The 20,291-nt window shown below is 34.2% G+C and overlaps 1 protein-coding gene across 2 annotated transcripts in view; it reads left to right on the top strand.

Moving 5' to 3' along the window:
• Nucleotides 1-20,291, top strand: part of BVES (blood vessel epicardial substance) — a 65,823-nt gene that overhangs the window by 36,160 nt on the left and 9,372 nt on the right. The window contains exons 8-9 of one of the 2 annotated variants that reach the window (XM_031964472.1): nt 189-330; nt 901-1,965. In XM_031964472.1, coding sequence (XP_031820332.1) covers nt 189-330; nt 901-917 — 159 coding nt within the window. In that variant the 3' untranslated portion in view covers nt 918-1,965. Of the gene's footprint in view, nt 1-188; nt 331-900; nt 1,966-20,291 lie in introns of those variants that run through there. The other variant, XM_012549242.2, reaches the window with a different exon arrangement.

Here is a 20,291-nt window from a genome sequence, read left to right on the forward strand (position 1 = left end):
ATTGAAGTGGTAAGTTTTGTCAGTAAGTTTGGAGACCTGAAAAGGTAAAGGCTTCCCTTAGAAAAGAAGTTAAATTATAATGAAGAAGTTGTTTAAATGCAGGGATAATCTGAATCTCTATTCAAGAATCTCATTTATTGGGTGTACACATTGAGAATGAAGATACATCCAAAATCTTTGCTTTATAGAATGCCAAAAGGTTGGAACGCAAGCCCAGTCTTTGCTCGCAGATTTCAGTGATGCAAATGAGAAACAGTATGGCTAGTTCAAGTGATAGTGAAGATGGATTGCAGCACTTCCTCAGGGGGACCTCCACTGCATCTTCTATTCGTAAGTAACTATGTAAAGTGATGAAATAAATTTACATCTTGATTTTAAATAGTCCTCCAAAAAATGGCTCTTATGGCGAAAACATTTAGTATGAGCAAATGTGAATGGAGAAATGACAAAAGATGGTTAGTTAACTTCTTCATCCAGAGATGGTAAGTATGTAACAGAATGTTATATGCTTGTTCTCTTCATTTTGCAAGTAAATAGTGGGCATTCTTAAATAAGGGAAAAATAAGAAAGAAAACCAGAGCTAATTATTATGATTCTTATGTTTTACACTAGCTTATATTTTAAGTTTTAATCCATTAAACCACTTAAATTAAGCCAATGTATTTATGCATATGTTCATGGAGACCTAATTTGGTAGTTAATTTCTGTTATTTAATTTGAACTTTTAAAGTAAAACCTCTTATAGATCTAATTATAGTAATGAAGAAAGCTGGATATTTGTATCTTGGCTGTTTGTTTCCTAGTGTGAGCAGCCAGGTGTTCATAGGTGGCTTGAAGTTTAACATCCCTGAAGATCTGTGGGAAAAAAAATAACAGCTTTTTGTGAATGATACCTTTCAGACTACTCTAGCTGCTGATGCTACAAGACAATAATTTACCCAGGGAAGACTCGCCTGTGACTAAGATAGCTAAAAGACAATTAATGAACACTAACAACATAAGTATATGCTGAAGATCAAAAGCTAAATTATCATTCCTTGCCTTCTGGACTAACATTACTACTACTACTACCACTAGTACTACTAGTACTACTACTACTATCACCACCACCACCGCCACCACCACCACCACTGTTTCTGCTGCCACTGCTGCATTTTGAGAACCATTCAGCAAATCCAAAGAAAAATATAAAATCTATGGATTTCTTATGTTTGCATGTACTGAATAATTTTTATTGATGGTTTTACTGGATTTTAAACTTCAGTTAACTTTAAACTGCAAAAAATACCTTTATCTCCCAAGCCTAAGTGTTTGTGTGTTTTAATCTTATATCATTTATATGTTATGGATAAATTAAGTCAAAGATTCTAGTTAGTAATGAATTCATGGGAAAAAGTTATTTCTAAGGCATATAATTAGTACAAACCTTCAAAGAGTCTTTAAGGCATGGACAGTATTTGTTGTTAAACAAGAATTTCTATATTTTCTGTTTCACTTAAGATTCAAAATGGTGAACAGTTGTCTTTATGCTTTTTCTAGTATAATTTCCAAATGAGTTGACAGATTTTGACTAAATTTGGAATACCTCCTAAAGAATGTGATGGTTAGAATTTACTTCATTTTAAGGTTGTCTACTATCTTGAAACAATACTTGAAAGCAGAATTTTTTAGATAGGTCTATGTGCTAAATGTTTTATGCATTTCATTGAACTTCTAAAAAAGTACATTACCAAAATGAATGAGGTCTATAATTCATAAAACTTCTAAAAAGTTAGTATTGAAGTTGAATGTTAAGATCCATTTGGATAAACTTTCCCCCAATTGAATAATTTGTTATTCAGTATTATTCCATAATTTAATTCTAGATTATCACTGGCTATGTACCAAAAGCAAGCCTCAGAGGATATATAGTTATTTATATGTTATGACTTTTTATTGTAAGAGATTTTTAATAAAGCAAAATAAAAAATTTAAGGAAAATAGTTTCAATTTGTTGGTTCATTTCACTGTACAGTATCTTTTCTCCTGGGAACAGTGACATATGTAAGTGAGATTAAAATGGTCTTTACTTGGTTCTAATTTTTTTAATACCTTTCTAACAAAAATAGTATAGAATGTTTTTTGGAATATGTGGAATTCTACACATGAACAGATATAACAAAATATTTTATCCCAGATTGTCTGAGATCACATCAATCACATTAATCTACAAATCCTTCATACCTACTTTACATTGCTTTGAAGCAAAGTCTTTTAATCAGGAATAAGGTCAGGGTTCTCATCCTGTTCAATCTCCAAGTCATTTAATTGCCCTTCAATTAGTTCAAAATAGTCAAATGACTCAGGCCTTAAAGGCTCATCCAAGACTGATCCCTTTATTTCACTTTCCTTTCTCTAATATCTCTTGTATTAGTGATGATAGTTGTACAGATTGCCTTAAATCTAAATACTACCTATTTTGTGGCTACTTCTGAAAGAGACAGCATCTCCTAAAAGCAAAGCAACTGATGAAAAAGTATTAGGACGGCCTTTCTGTCAGTAATGGCAATGCCTTTACTTTGTTTTATTCTCACAAACACCATCTGGGATAAATCCTATCATTAAACCCATTTTTACAGATGCATTGTATGATATGAAGATGTAAAGTGATTTGCACAGCTAATAAGTTTTGGAGGTGCAAGATAATCCTGATTGAGTCTGTCTGTTATTCAGTTCACAATATTACCTCATGCTTGCTCATGGATAGCTATAGGTTTGATCAGTTTTCTTCTTAAATGACTGTTGGTAAGTAATTTTCTCTACCTTGGATTTGACTTCTATGGTTTTCCTTTTCCTTCATCATCTCACTGACTGTCACAGTCATAACTGTGCAGCTACAGGGATTCCCTGCTTATGCATTTTGTGTTTCAACACCACAAAATAAATGCTCTGCAGGTAGTTTGTACAGGACTTTTCTGACTGCCTTTGGCTTCATTTTTAAAATTTCTTGGCCTCTTCCCATACTTAATGGGATACTAGTATTTGAGTACTGAGAAATTGAAGCATATCAGCACATTAATATTGAATGTGAGCAGTTTTATTCCCTTTAAGAGGATTTTTCAGAACTCATCCAGGCCAGAATTTGAGTCTTAATTGTATTTTAGGTTTCAGAAACTCAATGGAGCTTTAATGTGGTTTTTCTATTTTCCTTTTGAAATTCTCTTCAGCATAGCTTCTGATTTTGCATATTTGGAAGTAAATGTTTTTAGTATTAAGTTTTATCCATATTACTAATTATGCTACTTAGTGCTAGAGACACATATACACACATACATAACATGGTTTGATAAAGTGCCTACAACAACTATTACCTCAAAAATAATTTAATTTTTCCTTGTTTTGGATGAAGAAAAGTTGTTTGTTTGTGTGTGCATGTGTTTTTTTTCCACCAAAATTGTAATTTCTGTAATTTAATAGGAAGAAGGCACTCCCAGCTAGATGGAACTGAGGTCATCAATTGCTTTTGTGGATAATAGTTTTAGAAAATTGTCTCTAAGGAATTGAGTTGAAGTTGCTTGTCTAGCTAGTAGGTCAGAGATAGAACTTGAAGCCAGCTCTTTCTGATTTCAAAAGTACTTCTTCATTCCCTATATCTCTCTACCTTTCAGTTCTTCCTTGTCCTTTAAAAAGAATGCAAATTAATATAATGGAAAAAAATTAGATTTAGAGTAAAAATGTTAAACAAGTCACCTAGTTTCTTCAGCTGTAAAATGAAGGAGTTAGTCTTGATGGCCTTCAAAGTCCTTCCTAACTCCAACCTATGAACTTATGAACATTCAAACATCTGTAATCAGATGGGAAATTGAAAATTCAAAATTAAAGCTCAACAAGAGTTTGGACTATAGATAAGGATTTGGAAATCATCTGCATAGAGGTGCAATTGAAACTATGAAACTGGTAACGAGGTTCATGATTGAATGAAAATAACACTGGATTTGAAACAAAAGAATTTGGAGTTGAATCTTGATTCTCATTTGTTATCTGTGTGATAGGTGACAACATTTTTCTCATCTGTAAATGAGGAGATCAAACTAGATGACTTCCAAGATGTCTACCAGTTTTAAAATCAGTGATACTAGGAACTATTTATTAAATGTTTATTTTGTAAACACTGTTTCATGTGAATGGAAAAAGGCTATTAACTACTGTACTTCAGTCATATGAGTAGTTCATTCATGGACAGGTGACTAAACTCTTAAAAGGCTCCGAATACAATCACTGTGTCTATGTCTTCATTCATTTATAGTTCATGCTCTTGAGATGTCCTTCCAAATCCTGCTCGTAGAAGATGTCTGCTATGTCTTCCTTCAGGGTTCCAGAATAACCTATGGGTTTGGGTGTAATGGGATGTCTTTTTTTTTTTATTAGTTTATGTAATAAAACAAGTATTTCCATAGCATAGTACAGAACAAAAAATGATTACACATGAAACTGTAAATCTACTATGTACAACTTACTATTCCTTTTAAATATACAGCAGAATTATCATGTAAATTTCTTCTTATTCAACCATTTCCTAATTGATGGGATGTCTTTCTAATGCTACGCCTAACCACTATGCTTCTTAACTGTAATTATATTAGTTGCTACCTATTAGTTAATTAATTTTAATTAGCTGTTAAAAAGGACTCTTTACTGAGGTGCTTATAGTAATAACAGTTGGTATAATATATCTCCTTCCTCCTTCTCCCTCTTCTGAAGTCTATGACTTGTTCTTCCACATCTAGAACATAGGGATGAGTAGAATCAAATTCATCAAATAGTGAAATGTATCTCAAAGCTCCTGTAAGTCCTTTCAGTAGAGTTCTGAAGATGCTACAATTAGTGATGGTATATCTTTTCTGCAGGGTTTCTTGTAGAGTCTTCAGTCTGACTTTCCTTATCATGACCAGTCTATCCTTGGCTCCCAATGAAAACAATACCATGAGCTATTTTGGGATGTTAATCTTTTTGAGAAGTTCAAAATTCTCTAAACCTTTCAAAGCTCACAAAATCCTCCTCTAGCCAAAAGAATAGCAGGGATGGGGTGGATGAAGCAATTCCCTTCCCCACTCAAAGTAATTTCCTTGTAAGGCCTTGGCTTGAGATGACTTCACATTAGCTAGATTGTTTTATACAAGGTCCTACAGGGACCTAATTCCTTACAAGTCCAAGAAATTAACTAAAATGCCTTTGATTGATTCAATGTAGATGCCTAGTACTTTTCACACTCGGTTCACACCTCTGATTAAGTCCATTGATATGTGTTTTCACCTTGTAAAGATATTAAGAATAAGTGAGGTGATATCATTGATTGATTGACTTAATAGAACACCCCTTCATCCATTCCTATTCATTCCTCAGCCTCTTGCAGTCTAGCTTTCATCCATTCTATTCTATAGAAACTGCTTGCTCCAAGAATTTCCATATCCAATGTACTTCATTCTATCAAACCTCATCCTGATCTGTCATTTTAAACTCCTTTCATTCCCTTTCCTTTTGTATTCTCTTCTCCCTCCAACCCCACTTTGTTTTTTTTTTTTTTTTTTGATGTTTCTTTCCATCTTGCTTTTAGCCTATATAGTGTTCTCTTGGTTCTGCATGTTTTGCTTTCATTATTTCATGTGCATCTTTCCATGCTTGTCTAAGATCGCTGAGTAATAATTTCTTATAGCACAGTAGTATTCCATCACAATCATAAAATACAACTTGTTCATACATTGACTAATTTATAGGGTGTCTTTCCAATGCTGTCTCTCTCTGTCATCTCTCTGTTTCTTTCTCTTTGTCTCTGCCTCTCTCTGTGGTCTCTCTCCCTTACTCTTCTCCCCCTCTTTCCTGCTAGACCACTTCTTCGTGTTCTTTTCTGATTCTTTGTCTTCCTCTTTACAAAAATGAATATCCACCCAATAGTTTGTCTTTGACCTTTTCCTCTCTGTGTATTCCCTTCTTTGGTGATCTAAATTATTACCATGGCTCAAAAGATAACCATTGTGTAGGTGAGATGATTCCCAAATCTGAAAAAAACTCATTTTCCCTAAAACTACCCCTTCTTCCAACTTCCTCATTTCTGTGATTGACATCACTATTCTCCAGTTACTCAGGCTTGAAACTTCAAAATCAATTTAGATTCTTTTTTCTTCTCCACACCCTCACTCTGAGATAATTGTCAAATCCTGTTAATTTTATCTCTACAGTGTCATATCTGTCCCTTTTCCCTACTCTTATTCCATGATTTTTATTTAACCTCTCATCACTTTTCAACTGTATTACAATAATTTTTTTTTTGTTTTCTATGCTGCTAATCACTCCTTATCCACTCCATCCTTCACTCAGTAATCAAACCATTCCTCCTAAAATATAAATCTGACTGTGGGCAAATAGTCTATGAGTCTCATCTAGAAAAATAAATTCAAACTTGGTCTTGGTCAGATTTTAAGAGCAAGTATAATTTGGTTCCAATTTACATTTTCAGCTTCATTTCAAAGGATTCGCATATACCATCCATTTCAGCAAAACTCAATTCCTCTTGATTTGTGCCATACTCTCTTGCTCTTTTTCTTTCAGATGGATTTAAATGATCACTTCTAGATCATGTTAGATCTCTTGTTTTTACATAGTTAATAGATTTTTTTTGAGATTGAACAAATTGAATTAAGTGAATTACCTAGGAAAGGGTAGGTCCCTTAAACTTTCTGTATTCTAGTTTCCTGAACTATAAAATTACATGGGTGAAGGAGAGAGTAAGTAGGTAGATAAAATGAAAATTACATTAGAATATGTTAAAGCACATTAGCCCCTTTTGATAGAAAATATTTTATAAGGAGACAGTATCTTTTTTATTTCTGAATTTCCACCCCACCTAACCCAAGCTACATATGTTTATTTAAAAGAATTTAGAACTATTCATTTGGATATGTGTCACCAATATTTTGGACTTACTTTCCTCTGTTTTCAGTCTCAAACTATATATAACAGTTTTACTATATTGGGCATTTTATTCTTAAAGCATAGGCCTATTCCTATGCTCATCAATTCCACTATTGGAAGTAATCCATTTGCTGACTGAGTCTACCACAAACCATTTTGTTTAATCTCAACTAGACCCTCAGTGCCACTTAGTAATCTTTTTGGATTTTTCTGATTGATTTATCAATCTCCTCACAGCAGCAGTCCAAAGTCTGTCAGGAAATGGCTGTCGTCTACTTTACTGAGAAAACCTAGGATATCTTTCAAGAGTTTACTTATCTTTCCTACTTTCTGTTTCAAAATCCCTCTATACTTCTACCTGTCATACTCTTTGCTCCAAGTCTCTGAAAGAAAAAAATGGCTTTTCTCTTTGTCAAGGCCAACCCTCTATTTTTATCCTTGAGCTCATCTTCTTTCTTCTCCAGAAATTTTTCTCATTAACTGTTCTTTGTATCCTTCTATCTTCAATCTTTTCCTTTCTCTACTGGTTCTTTTTTTAATCCTTATCCTCCTTGACTTCTATGGACTTTTTGACACTGTTTGCCACTCATTCCTTTCGATTATTCTCTTTCCTCAGTGAACCTACTATGTTCTGGTTCTTCACATAACAAAACAAGTATTCTTTATTATATCATATAGCTCCTGCCCCTATTATAAATGCCTTCCTCCAAGGGTTTGTCCTGAGTCTAATTATAGATTTAGAGATGAAAGGGGTCTAATTAGTTATCTATCCCAACACTGTAACTTCATATATGTGGAAAGAGAGGCCCTGAGAAGTGATACAACTTGCCCAAGTTTTCAGCTGTAGAGCCAGAATTTGGGCTAAAGTCCTCCCTCTGTATTTACCATTTATCTCTTTCTTTTTACCCAGTTGATTTGGTAAGTTCCAGTATGGACACTTGAAAGAGTCAGATTTGCTTGTTCACTTTGAATGAACATTAGCCAGTTCTTCATGCTAACACTGATTTTTAACTCATTGAGAATTATGTCATTCTTTCTCTTTACATTCCACTTCTAATCTCTTTTCTCCAGGTTTACCTTATTAAAAACTTTTAAAGAACACTTATGTTTGTGTCACTCCCCAGCTCAAAAAACTTCAGTGACTCCCATTGCCTTTAGAATGGAATGAAGCATCTTCAGTAAAGACTAAGAAGTCACCAAAATCTGTCTCCAATTTATTTCCAACTTTATTTCACATTACTCCACTCACACCTTCCCAATATCCCAACAAATTTAACTATTAGTTAGTTCATCTCTGAATTAAATATTCTCTCTCCCAAATGCATATTTTACAACAGGCAAGTTCTAGAATTTACTTCTCCTCTTTTCAAAATTCTCATCTTCCCTTAAGGCTCAATTTAGCTGCTACTTCCTTCTTGAAGACTAATGTGGTCCCCTTTATTGTTAATTATCTTTTTTTGCCTTCTCAAATTATTTTTTATTTACTTATCTGTGTACATGATGGATTTCTTCAGTAAAATGCAAAGTCCTTCAGGGCAAAGAATATTTCATTTTTTTTTCTTTGCATCTCCCGGCAACCTACACATGGTTATAGGTATTTAGTATGTATTGAAGTGAATTAAATTTTATATTTCTTTTCTCATTTCATTGGGTAAGGAACCATACAAATTAAAGGCAGCCATGGTATCATGAAAAAACAAAACAAAACATTACTCTTGGAATCAGAAGACCTAGCTTCCACTCATGGCTTTAACTCCTACTAGGGATGTGATTATTTCATGAAGTTGTGTATTAAAAAATACAGAAACAGTACATAAATGTGAATTCTTATTCAGTGGTAGTGTCTACAAACTGTTGAGAGAAAGGTAGATCTTCTGAAGGATTTGGGGAAGGGTTTAGAATAAAGTTTTCTAAATGTATTGGAGCTATATTTACAGCTGAACCTCAAATAAACTTTAGGCTTGGAGTCAGGAGCACCTGAGTTCAAATTCTGTCTCACACATCTAATAGCTGTGTGATCTGGAGCAAGTCTCTTTACTTCTGTCTGTTTTTATTCCCTCATATGTACAATGAGGATAATAATATTATCTTATTTCACAAATAAGTGATGAGGATCAAGTGTAGTGATATATGCAAAACAATTTATAAACCTTAAGATCACTATATAATTTTAGCTATTATTATTGTTATTATTATCATTGTTGCTATGTTACACACACCCCATCTTCTTAGTCTGGGCTACTACAGTTCGGAGGTATTCAACTCTCACCTTTCTAATGATCAGAGAGAAAGAGATTGCCAAAGCAATCTCATCACTGACAAGTGGTGAACAGCAATGGTGTTGTCATGGCAACCTAGAGATATTTTATATTTTTCTTGAAAGCTTCAGACCTCCATTTTAGTTCATCTGGGCTAAATAACTTCAGGTAGATTTTTTTTTATCTTGATGCATACTCTTCAGCAGTCAGTTGAACCTAAGCTTTTAAAGATTTTATTATGAAAGCACGTTGCTTTTTCCCCCTTAGTTTTTCAGGCTTTATTGTCTTTCTTTGGGGCCCTGTGGAATAGAAATCAGAAAATTACTTTCTGAGAGGCAAGACAAATTGCCCCTCCCCCTCTTCAAGGTTCATAGTTGCTGTTATTTATTGTGGTTATTGCCAAGACAGGGTCCTTGTCCACCAAGGTGGTTTCATTTCATCCAGTTATCTGTATTTGCTTTTCTTCTGTCAGAGGGGCTGTGCATCAGCTACTCACTCACATGGTCTGTGTGTGCCTATGGAGGCTCTGCTTTTTTATTTCTGCTAAAATAATCTCCCTTTTAGAAAAGGTAAACATACATGTGATGATTACTTGAGTGTGTGTTTTTTCTGTTGCTATGAATGTAGTACAGTTAGCTAAAAAGAGATTAAAAGGAAAACATTGTAACCATCCTTTAAATCCCAACTCATCAAAGGATATTTCTAAGTACAATTCCTATCAAGTTAATACTTAGTTTCCCTTCTTATCAGTCCTGGATTTTTGAATGGAAAAACTGTCAGGGCATATATACAATTCTCAAGAAAGACATGGTACACAGACATTTCAGTATTAAGAAAACAACTTCAAGCCCAGTTCTCTGTCTATATAAGATTTGCAGGATGGGGGAGAGAAAAAGGAACATTCACTATAGCTTCATAAACCTGTTCTCAATCAGACAAATTAATTTGGTTTAGAAAATATAAAGTAGAATCATTTGTAGCATTAATATCATGGGATAGAACTGAGTTACAAATTAACCATGTTACATCATCCTATGTACAACATTTTAGAAGACATGATTTTACCTGTATTGTGTTCAGATATCCCTACCAAAGAGCAGGCATATGATTCTCATAATTTAAAAAAATCTTGCATTTTCTTTATGGGATTGTAGACAGGGTATTAGTTTGGGAGTGAGAGGGCTTGTGTTCAAATCCCAGTCTTATGATGTACTACCTGTTGTGACAATGAACAAATCACTTTGACCTCTCTGAGCCTCCTGCTTCCCCAGCTTTAAAATGAAAAGATTGGGCTAGATGAGTCCATTCCAGCTCTCAGTCTATCACCTTGTGATTTGCTGACCAAATTAGCCTGCCTTGACAATTCAGACAGATGTCTTTAAGGTTCAGGGTATGTCTATTTACCCTAGGACAGAGCACAGTAATCACACATCTGATTTTAACACGGGCATTTCCAGCAAACCAGAAGCAATTTCAAAATGAAATAATCCACCTAAATCGATAACCTATTTCAAAAATTTTCACATCATTTCCAGTTTCAAAAAACCTTACCAACTAGAAGTGGGTGGTTTTAGGATAGGGCAAATAGAATGTTGAAATCTGCTCTGGGCATTAAAAGTTGCCTTTAAGCCACATTCTGTTGCCTCATAGTAATGGATATCTAGTGGCCGCAGGAAGTTTCTTACCCATACAGGTTCTACTCTTTATTATTTCTTTTTCATCCTTTAAAGCTGCCTAACACCACCTCACCATAACACTCCTGTTTCTCTTATCCCAAAAACAGTTTCAAGTGGCAGGTTTTGATCTGCTGTTCTGAGTCAAGAACATGCCATATTGGGTAAGAGAAAGCAAATCTTTTTTAACTGTTCCTTTCCCCTTCCCCTTATTGCATTGATTTTTTTTTTTTTGAGGCAGTTAGGTAGTATAGTAGATTAAAACCTGGATTTGGAATCAGGAATAAATGTTTCAAATTATAAATCAGATATCTATTAGCTGTGTGATCTGAGTCATCCACTTTGCCAATGTTGTAGGAGGAAGAAATTGAACTCATCCCTACCTTCTCAACCTGTGTGAAAATTTCCATAAATCCTTCACTTCAGAACTAATCTAATAACCAATCACTAATATTGCTCCTTAAGGTTTGCAAGATGCTTTACGTACATTTCATTTGATCCTTACAATTGCTACATAAAATAATTAATAATAGCTGGGATTAGCTCCATTCTATAGATAGAGAAATAGAGGCAGGACAGAGTGGCCTTCTTCAGATTATTTTAATTTTCATGGATACGATTGCCAAACCTTGGCTGTCCCACTGCTATTACTCTCTCTAACTGCATGCCTGTTTCCTATTTAAGCTGAAAAGGACCATAGAGGACAACTTGTCCAACACTTTCTTTTTAACAGATGAGCAATCTGGAACCAGGAATGATCAGGTAATTTGCTCAAGGTCACACAGAGAGTAAGAATTAAAATTTGAATCAGAGTCCACAGACTCCAGAACCAGTACTCTTTTGACTACACCAAATCCCATTGATGTCTTTAATGATGCCTTTGTGCTGCTTTTTAAATTGAAGTCATGGATGACAATAAACTGTTACTTTACACCCACTATGCATCCCTCAATTGCCCTCTGGATCACTTGGAATTCTGATACTTCCAAGGTTGTGGCATTCTATGATTTATAATCTTACAGCATCATTGAGAGAACATCCAGAATAAAAGGTGGCTTTTTCTAATAACAGATAGCTTGAGATTACTGAGTATATTGTAAAGTTTTCCAAATGCAGTTAAGCCTGATCACCTAAATCCTGTTCAAAATTTCATTGAAGTCAATATTCATTGATACATAATACTTGTATAAGAAGTTTGTACTTCCAGACCAATCTATTGAGCTTCCACTTGTTTTGTGTAATACTTTAGTGAATGGGCTGATCCATATTACTTTATTTCTTTGGGAAATCATTTTGAGTGTACTTAAAAAGGAAATTTCAGAATGTAACCAGTTCCCAAGTTAAGTATGAAATTTTAAAAGTGGTTTATTTTTATGGTCAAGTGAAGTTATAAATTAAGATACAAATGGCACTAATGCATAATAAAAACAAAGTTAATAAAAGTAAGTACTTCACAATAGGTCTGTGATTTATAACATTACAAATACATAAACTTAAAGTCATTTGGAAGTACATCTTTATTTACGTGAAAGTTGTGGACCATATAGATCTGCTTTAATCTTGAAGCCTTAAAACAAATCTTTATTAATATTTTAAGCTTTTATTTTGCTTTTTGCAACTGAAAGTAAAGCAAAGGGCATTAAAAATAGTAATTCATCAAAATTGCTAAAGGGAAACATTATTTACTTCCTTAGATATTTTTTTAAACATAGCAAATGGGGAATTTATTTTATAATTATTTATTATAACTAAAGACCATTAATACACTGTACATTCTTGCATAGTAGGAAGGAGATGGTCACTAGAGGCATCAGGAAGACCCAAGTTCATATCTGGACTCAGACACTTACTAGCTGTGTGACCCTGGGTAAATCACTTAACCCTGTTTGCCTCAATTTCCTTATTCTAAAATGAACTAGAAAAGGAAATGACAAGGCACTTTAATATTTTTACCAAGAAAATCCCAAATGGGATCAGGAAGAGTTGGACATAATTGAAATGACTGAACAATAACAAAAGTAGAAAGAAATCTTTTCTGTTACTAAACTCTAAATTAAATATACATCAGGAAAAGAATGAAATATTTTCAAAGGAATTATCATTCAGCATAGGGCAGACTGTAGCATCAGGTACATTTGTCATACCAAGGACAGCTTATGAGAACTTACTTGATGATTAACCTGAAACTAAAGGAAGGAAACACAATTAGAGAAAGCTTTTTTTCCCTTGGGCATTAGCTTCTTATGGCTCCTTCTTTGTGAAATTCATCACAGTTGAATATCTATGCCTAAAGAAAGGTTATGCCATCCTAAACTAAATAATTTAAGTATTTTCTTTGGCAAACGAAAACCTTTGGAAATGGTGTTTAAAAAAAAAATCATTGCTGTCATGCTTCCCAAAGATGGCTAGCCTGATTTTAATTTTCCCCACTGTGCAAAATACTGGTGGTTTGATTCTCTTATAGCAAGATCCAAAAACCCATCTATAGTATCTCAGTACCTGATTTCCCAGTACTTGCAGAATAACTCCAGGAATTCCTGTAAAAGTTGGTAGGATCTCTAAGTTATATAGCATCCCACCGTGAAAAGACTTGTCCATGGTACTAGCTGGTAAGGTCTAGTCCAGAATCCTTTTTCTTTTTAAACTGAAAGACAGTTACTAAATGTTTTATATTATGTTTATATTTTATTTCCCTTTGAGCCTATTCTCCCCCAAATTCAAGTAATCCTAAAGAAACCTTTGGAGAAACTTTCTAGAATGAAAAAATTCCCCAGATTAGTATTACTTTCTCAATCTTCTGGCTTCTGGAGACTCCCAGTAGATAGCATGAATCAACAAATAGAACTTTTTCAGACTGAACTAAGACTAAACTGATGGAATAGTGGTTTTGATTTGAAACAAACTACAGGCCTTAAGTTCTGGAGTGGTTCCTGGGTTCAAAAATTGGTTCTTCTTTTGAATGCATTCAATGTGAACTGAATTTTACAAACTTTGGAAGAATAAAAAATGTAAGAATAAAGAATAAAAAATTTAAAAAAAACTATTATTCTTCCTTCCTTCCTTCTTTCCTTCTTTCCTTTCTTCTTTCTTTCCTTCCTTCCTTCCTTCCTTCCTTCCTTTCTTCCTTCCTTCCTTTCTTCCTTTCTTCTTTTCTTTCTTTCATTTGAGGGGAGGCAAGAGTTAAACAAAAATTAATTTCTTATTCATTAGTTTTTCCTTGTATTAGTAAGAGCTAGTCTTTGGAGGAAGCCTTCTACCCTCCTCTCCTAATACCTTTCCCTACTTCCCAGTAATTATAGGCAATTAAATAGGAATAGGAGCTAGACTTGTGATATCATGAGTATGATGAGAAAAGAAAACTCTCTTTGCCAATTCAAATTGGCTCCTTCTCTGCAATTTAGAGCCCTAGGCATTGCCTAAAGAACTGAGAGGTTAAGTGACTTAACCACAATCACAGAACAAATATCTGCTAAAATCAAGACTCGAACTCAAGTTTTCCTGGCTCTAAAGTTAGCACTTTATTTACTACAATATGCTCTCAAGCAAATAAAACAAATGTCAGTTTTTTTTAGAATTCAAATGTTAACTTTTTTCACTGAATTGTTTTTGTTTTTGTTTTTGTTTTTTTGGTTTTATTTTGTTTGACAAAAAAGCAAAGAAAAACAAAGGGAAGGACATTTTGCATGCATAGGTAATTAAAAATAATACACATAGTAACCCAAATTTCTAAGGCCAAGACTCTTGGACACTTTTCCTCTTTCTTTAAGAATACTTTGTGCCTAGATATTTATACTGTTTCAGGAATATCCAAGGATTAAAGGGAAGAAGATAGTTGTTGCTTTGAGAATCATTTAATTCAAATATTATCCTTTGTAGCTTTGTAGCTTTTTCAGCTTAAATCCAATCCAATCCAAATAGTTTGAATTGCCATTTAGCCATTTGAGGGCAGTTAGGTGGTGCAGTGGCTAGAGGACTGAGCTTGGAGTCAGGATTCTTGAGCCAGAAAGTTTGCATTCAAATCTGCTTGTATGATCTTGGGCATGTAAAAGAACTTCTCAGCTTCAGTTTCTATGTCTGTAGAAGAAGGTTATTATGATACTTTTATCATTTTATGATCCTAAAATCTCTAACCTAGGATTATTTTTATCCCATCAGGAGGAATCGGGGTAAAACTTTAGTGACAGTTTTATATATAAATAGATAGAAGTGTTTGTGTGTATGTATGTGTGTGTATGTGTTCGAATTTTGTCTTAAATACTTCCTAGGTATGTAACTCTGGGGAGGGGAAGAGCTTCATTTTTTTGTCTCAGTATTCTCACATATAAATGGGATAACATCTATTTCACCTGTATTTCAAGGTTGGCAAATTCTTTGTAAACATTTGATTTGATACAAACAATAAACAGGTGAAATGTCACTAAAGTTGTACCCTGATTCTGGGCCATATGCTCTAGTTCTCTTCTCGATCTAAACCTCGTGATGTTAATTTCCCTCCCCCAACTATCCTATTCAATATCATCACCCACAGTAAACTGCTGATTTCTTTATTGCACTAACACAAGATTTCTCCCTATGAAGTTAGTATGAGTTCTAGGAGTTTTATTATTAACCAGAATCTATTTAGAGAACTAGACCTATAAAACTTAAGTGTTGGACCAATAGTGCTAAAATTATTTTTCTTTAAGTTGAATTTGTCAGGCCCAGAGAAAGAACTCTGGGAGATGACTAAAAACCATTACATTGAATTCCCAATCCCTATATTTTTGCCCACCTGCATTTTTTATTTCCTTCACAAGCTAATTGTGCAATATTTCAGAGTCTGATAACTCAAAATAACAGTTTGGTCATGTATACTTATTGTGTATCTAATTTATATTTTAATATATTTAACATCTACTGGTCATCCTGCCATCTGAGGGGGTGGGGGAGTAAGAGGTGAAAAATTGGAACAAGAAGTTTGGCAATTGTTAATGCTGTAAAGTTACCCATACATATAACCTGTAAATAAAAGGCTATTAAAAAAAAAGTTGAATTTGTCAGGGGACATCAAAGTATATTAAATTTTCAACAATAGGCACAATGATTGACCTTTGACTGTCACAGATAGAAAAGATAATCAATTCAGTCCCCAGGCACTGTATGTTGGAAATGTACATAGTTATGTAATTGTGTTCAGCTCACATTTATCTAGGTTCTATTAAAGGCAAAGGGATCTATAATTACTTGTTTACTGCAAAAGAATTATTTACAATAACATAGCTTCAAGGTTTAGAAATATACTTATAAAAAAAATCCTATTTAAATACAATTCTACAGTGGAATTACTGCCATTTCAAATTATTGTTTTCTAATGTTAGATGGAATAATTTGTATGCTTTTGATAATTCTATTCTGATACCTTCTCACATGAAGAAATGACCTTGATAGTTTAGAAGCTATGCCAGCAGAGCCCAAGGCCTGATAGGTTCTTTCCAAACTAGGAAAAATTCAGACATGGGTTTGACAATCAATTATCTGCCTCTTTTCTAGAGACACATATTTGAAAAGGCTTATCAGTTGTATGCATGAAGAGTTGGGGGAGGAGGATTGAGGAGGTGGAGTTTTTTAGAGACACTTAGAGACTACCTAAACTTGAGTTTTAAGGAAATTGAAAGAGTGGCTTTAAATCGACTTGGTAGAGGGTTTGTTTGTTTGTTTGTTTTTGGCACTATTGACATTACAGATCATTGAAGAATTGAAGAACTATTGAAGGGGGGCAGGAGGTCGGTGTTTGCTTAACGAGCTTATCCTATATTACCTGGTCACTAGAAATGTGGAATAAGTTAGAACTCTAACATAAATCTGACAGAAACAAATTCATTAATTACAAATAAAATATTGTTATGCTGAAATGCCAAAGAGCAGTTTCTTGATGCCTCAAGTTAGAGATTTGCAATTTATAGTGTTTTGGAAGTACAAAGTTAAATTCCACAGAAAAATTAAAGCAAAATTATACTTTATTTTGGAAGTTTGGTTTAAAACAAACAAAACAAAATAAAATGATAGAAATGTCCATAAAGGAAATTGTACACTTGGAGACAGGTCTGGCTACATTGGAAAAACCAGTCAAGTCCACTGTGAAACAAATCGATTACCTCCTTTGATTTTAGTCCAAGACAAAACTACTTGCCTTGGTTAACAAAAGAATGATCCCTATAAAATTTCCTCAAAAGATTTCTACTTCAATTCAAAGGTGAATTCAAGAGACATTTCTCTTTACTGAGTTAAAGAAATTTCTTCTAGTTTAGGCATCACAGACAAGTTTTCTAAGAGATCCTTCCTTGAACTTGATCATCTTCTATTACAAAAAACTGATTAAGTCTTTGATAAGGATGAAACAAAGAATTTTGACATTTTGAAGAAGTATAAGTAAGGTTTTTGTTCAAGTGATACTAAAGACTTTAGACTAGGACACACTATTTTAATATTATATCTTAATATTTCAGAATACAAAAAGAAGCCTTAATGCTATATGTTTCCAAAAAAGAAAATGAAAATTTAAATCCAAATTATGTGGATTTTTTTACTCCATTATAATCCATACAATAATTGTAAATCCTTTCAGGATATATGTAATGCTGGAGAAACTGAGGCAAGATAGAGATTAGAGAGTTTTTTTAATATTTTATTTGGATTTCTAAAAGGGAGAGATTTTGTGGGACCAAAGGATCCCAGGGCTGAAGTCTCAAAGCATTCACCAGCAGCAGCAGCAGCAGCATGGGATGTGAGATTCCAATGGTTTTTATATATGTGGCTCTAAGAGATAAGGGTAGACAAAGGCAGGGGATGGAGTCCAAGCATTGGTAAATGGCATCAGCCCCGAATGTGAGATTCCAATGAGTTACATATATAGCTCTCTAGCAATCAGGGGAGACAAAAGCAAGGGGTGGACTCTGAACACTGAGAGTGGGAATTTCCAAGAAGGGATCATCAATCTGGTTCTGACAGGTTTGGAAGAGGACCATAAATTCTGATAAACCGGGAGTAATTAGAGACAGAAAGTCTAGAACCTAGAGATTGAGGATACCAATTAGATATCTGAGATAGGACATCTGGAGTTTTATCTTTTGGAATGCCAGATCTCTACAGCCCTAATTATCTCAGTCCTAATAGTCAGGAAGGGGCATTGCAACCAGGAGGATTGAGGCAGAACAATTCAAAGAGCTGAGACGAAACAGTTCAGTGAAACTGAAGCAGGACTATTTAGGGAAACTGAGGCAGGACAATAAAAGGAAACTGTGGCACACCATATGTACTATATTTTGTACTATTGATAGATAATTATTCATTCTCTAGTATACCATGTGTACAGTAAATGATCTTAATTCACAGAGTATAAAAGTGTTTGTCAAAATTGCTTCTAATCAAAGTACTTTTGCTTAAAATAATTAAGAAAATAACTGTAGCTTTTTACTTATTTTTGAATAATAGTGAAATGGTCTAATTTAGGATTAGCAGAACTCCATAAATTACAGTGTTAATCAGAAGGTTTAAAATTTTTTTAGAATGGAAAGTTAAAGATTAAGAAACAGTGAAGTTATAGAACCTTAGAGCTGAAAGTAACTATAGAGATCCCAATTCAGTTCTCTCTTTTTTGCAAATGGGAAATTGAGGCACAGTTCCTTGATCTTTCTATATGTCTATGTTTTTTCCCCCACACTACCATTACCATTTTTCAGTCAGGATCTTTTTTAGTCTCTAAGGAAGTGAATAACAGATTCAGAAGCAATCAGACATTTAAAGTGTTTCCGAGGCATAGTTACTGTCAGGCTCATATCTTTGGCAAAGAGTTCTAGATGTAATTTTAAAAAAATTTTTCTCTGGAAAGTATTTTTGATTGCTACCACTATTGCCATAAAATTCCTAAAATTTCTCTTCACTCCTAAAACTGTCTCCTTAGCCTATTAATTCTATAGAAGTTATTTATTCCTAAAATTCAATATATGAAGCTCACAAATTCTATACTTTTGCATACTCTAATAATTGCATCACTGGCTATATGACTGTGCAATTCTCATTTCCAGTTGATAGACACTTGATCTGGTTAGTCTGCTACACTTTTCTAAGGATTTAATCTATCAGTCAATGGCACACTTGGGCCTCATGGCATATTCCTTTAATAGATTTTTCCAGATTCCTTTCTTTGGTAACCCTTATTGCTCTTCTAAATCTATTTCATGATTATCACTCCTGCGTTTATTTTACCTCTTCATTTTATGTGTAATCTCTTCTCCTAAAGAAATATACTTTTTAAAACTGAATTAGCTTATGTCCATGTACATGGTATAATGAGAAAGTTTTCCTTCCTTCTCAGTGCTTTGCACATCTGAGGTCCAAAAACTGTTTGTTAGTGATAATATTTAAAAGACTTCCTACCTCACTTATTTTTAACACCTAAATTTCTAAACTTAGACTTACATTTCCCAGAATAATAATTATGAATTATTAATAATTATGAAGCCATTTGTACATTAGCATCAATTAACTTACCCTTGTGGAAAATTTTTGATATGTCTAAAGGATGGATATTTAGGGTTTGAAATCATAGAAGGAAGAAGAAAGGGGAAATTAGAAATCATATGATCATAGAACTAAACCAAAAGGAATGTTATAGTCATCTAATCTAACCCCCTTCATTTTACAAATGAAAAAATTAAGCCTCAGAGAAGTTAAATCACCTAAGGTAATGCAGTAGTGAGTAACAGAGCTCAGACTTCAACCTAAAGCCTATGACTCCAAATTTATTATTCTTTCTACTACCTAGAGGCCACTTGGGTATGAAATCACATCCCCCCTTCTCCCCCCCCCCCCGAGGCAAGTGGGGTTAAGTGACTTGCCCAGGGTCACACACCTAGGAAGTGAAGTGTCTGAGGATAGATTTGAACTCAGGTCCTCCTGACTTCAGAGCTGGTGCTCTATCTACTGCGCTATTGTGTCCTGCTTTCTAGAGCCCCCCAAGCTGGGGTGACAAAACATTACACTGCCTTCTAGAATTTAACTTTGTACTTCAAAAAATCACCACACCGGTATGATTAAATATACCTTCCTAATGGAGAAGTGATGAGGCGGGACTCCTGAGGAGGGTGGAAAAATGGAGTCCATTTATTTCAAGGGCTTTCCCCTTTTTATAATGTAACAAAAACAACACTGAGCATGTGGGACCACATAAACAATTTGCTATTCTATGTAGTTTGCCATCTGGTATCACTCTTCCACCTGCTATCACTCTGCTTCAGTCTCAACACAGGTTGTCACCACCTGTGACTTCTCAGGAAGGTCGAGAGCTCTTAGGGGAGATGGGGAGCTGAACTAGACATTGTTAGCAGTTCCTTCTGGGCTGAAAGGTCTTATCCCTCACCCAAAGTTTCCCCAC

The sequence above is a fragment of the Sarcophilus harrisii genome, chromosome 4 (assembly GCF_902635505.1).
Source record: "Sarcophilus harrisii chromosome 4, mSarHar1.11, whole genome shotgun sequence".
NCBI classification, from domain to species: domain Eukaryota; kingdom Metazoa; phylum Chordata; class Mammalia; order Dasyuromorphia; family Dasyuridae; genus Sarcophilus; species Sarcophilus harrisii.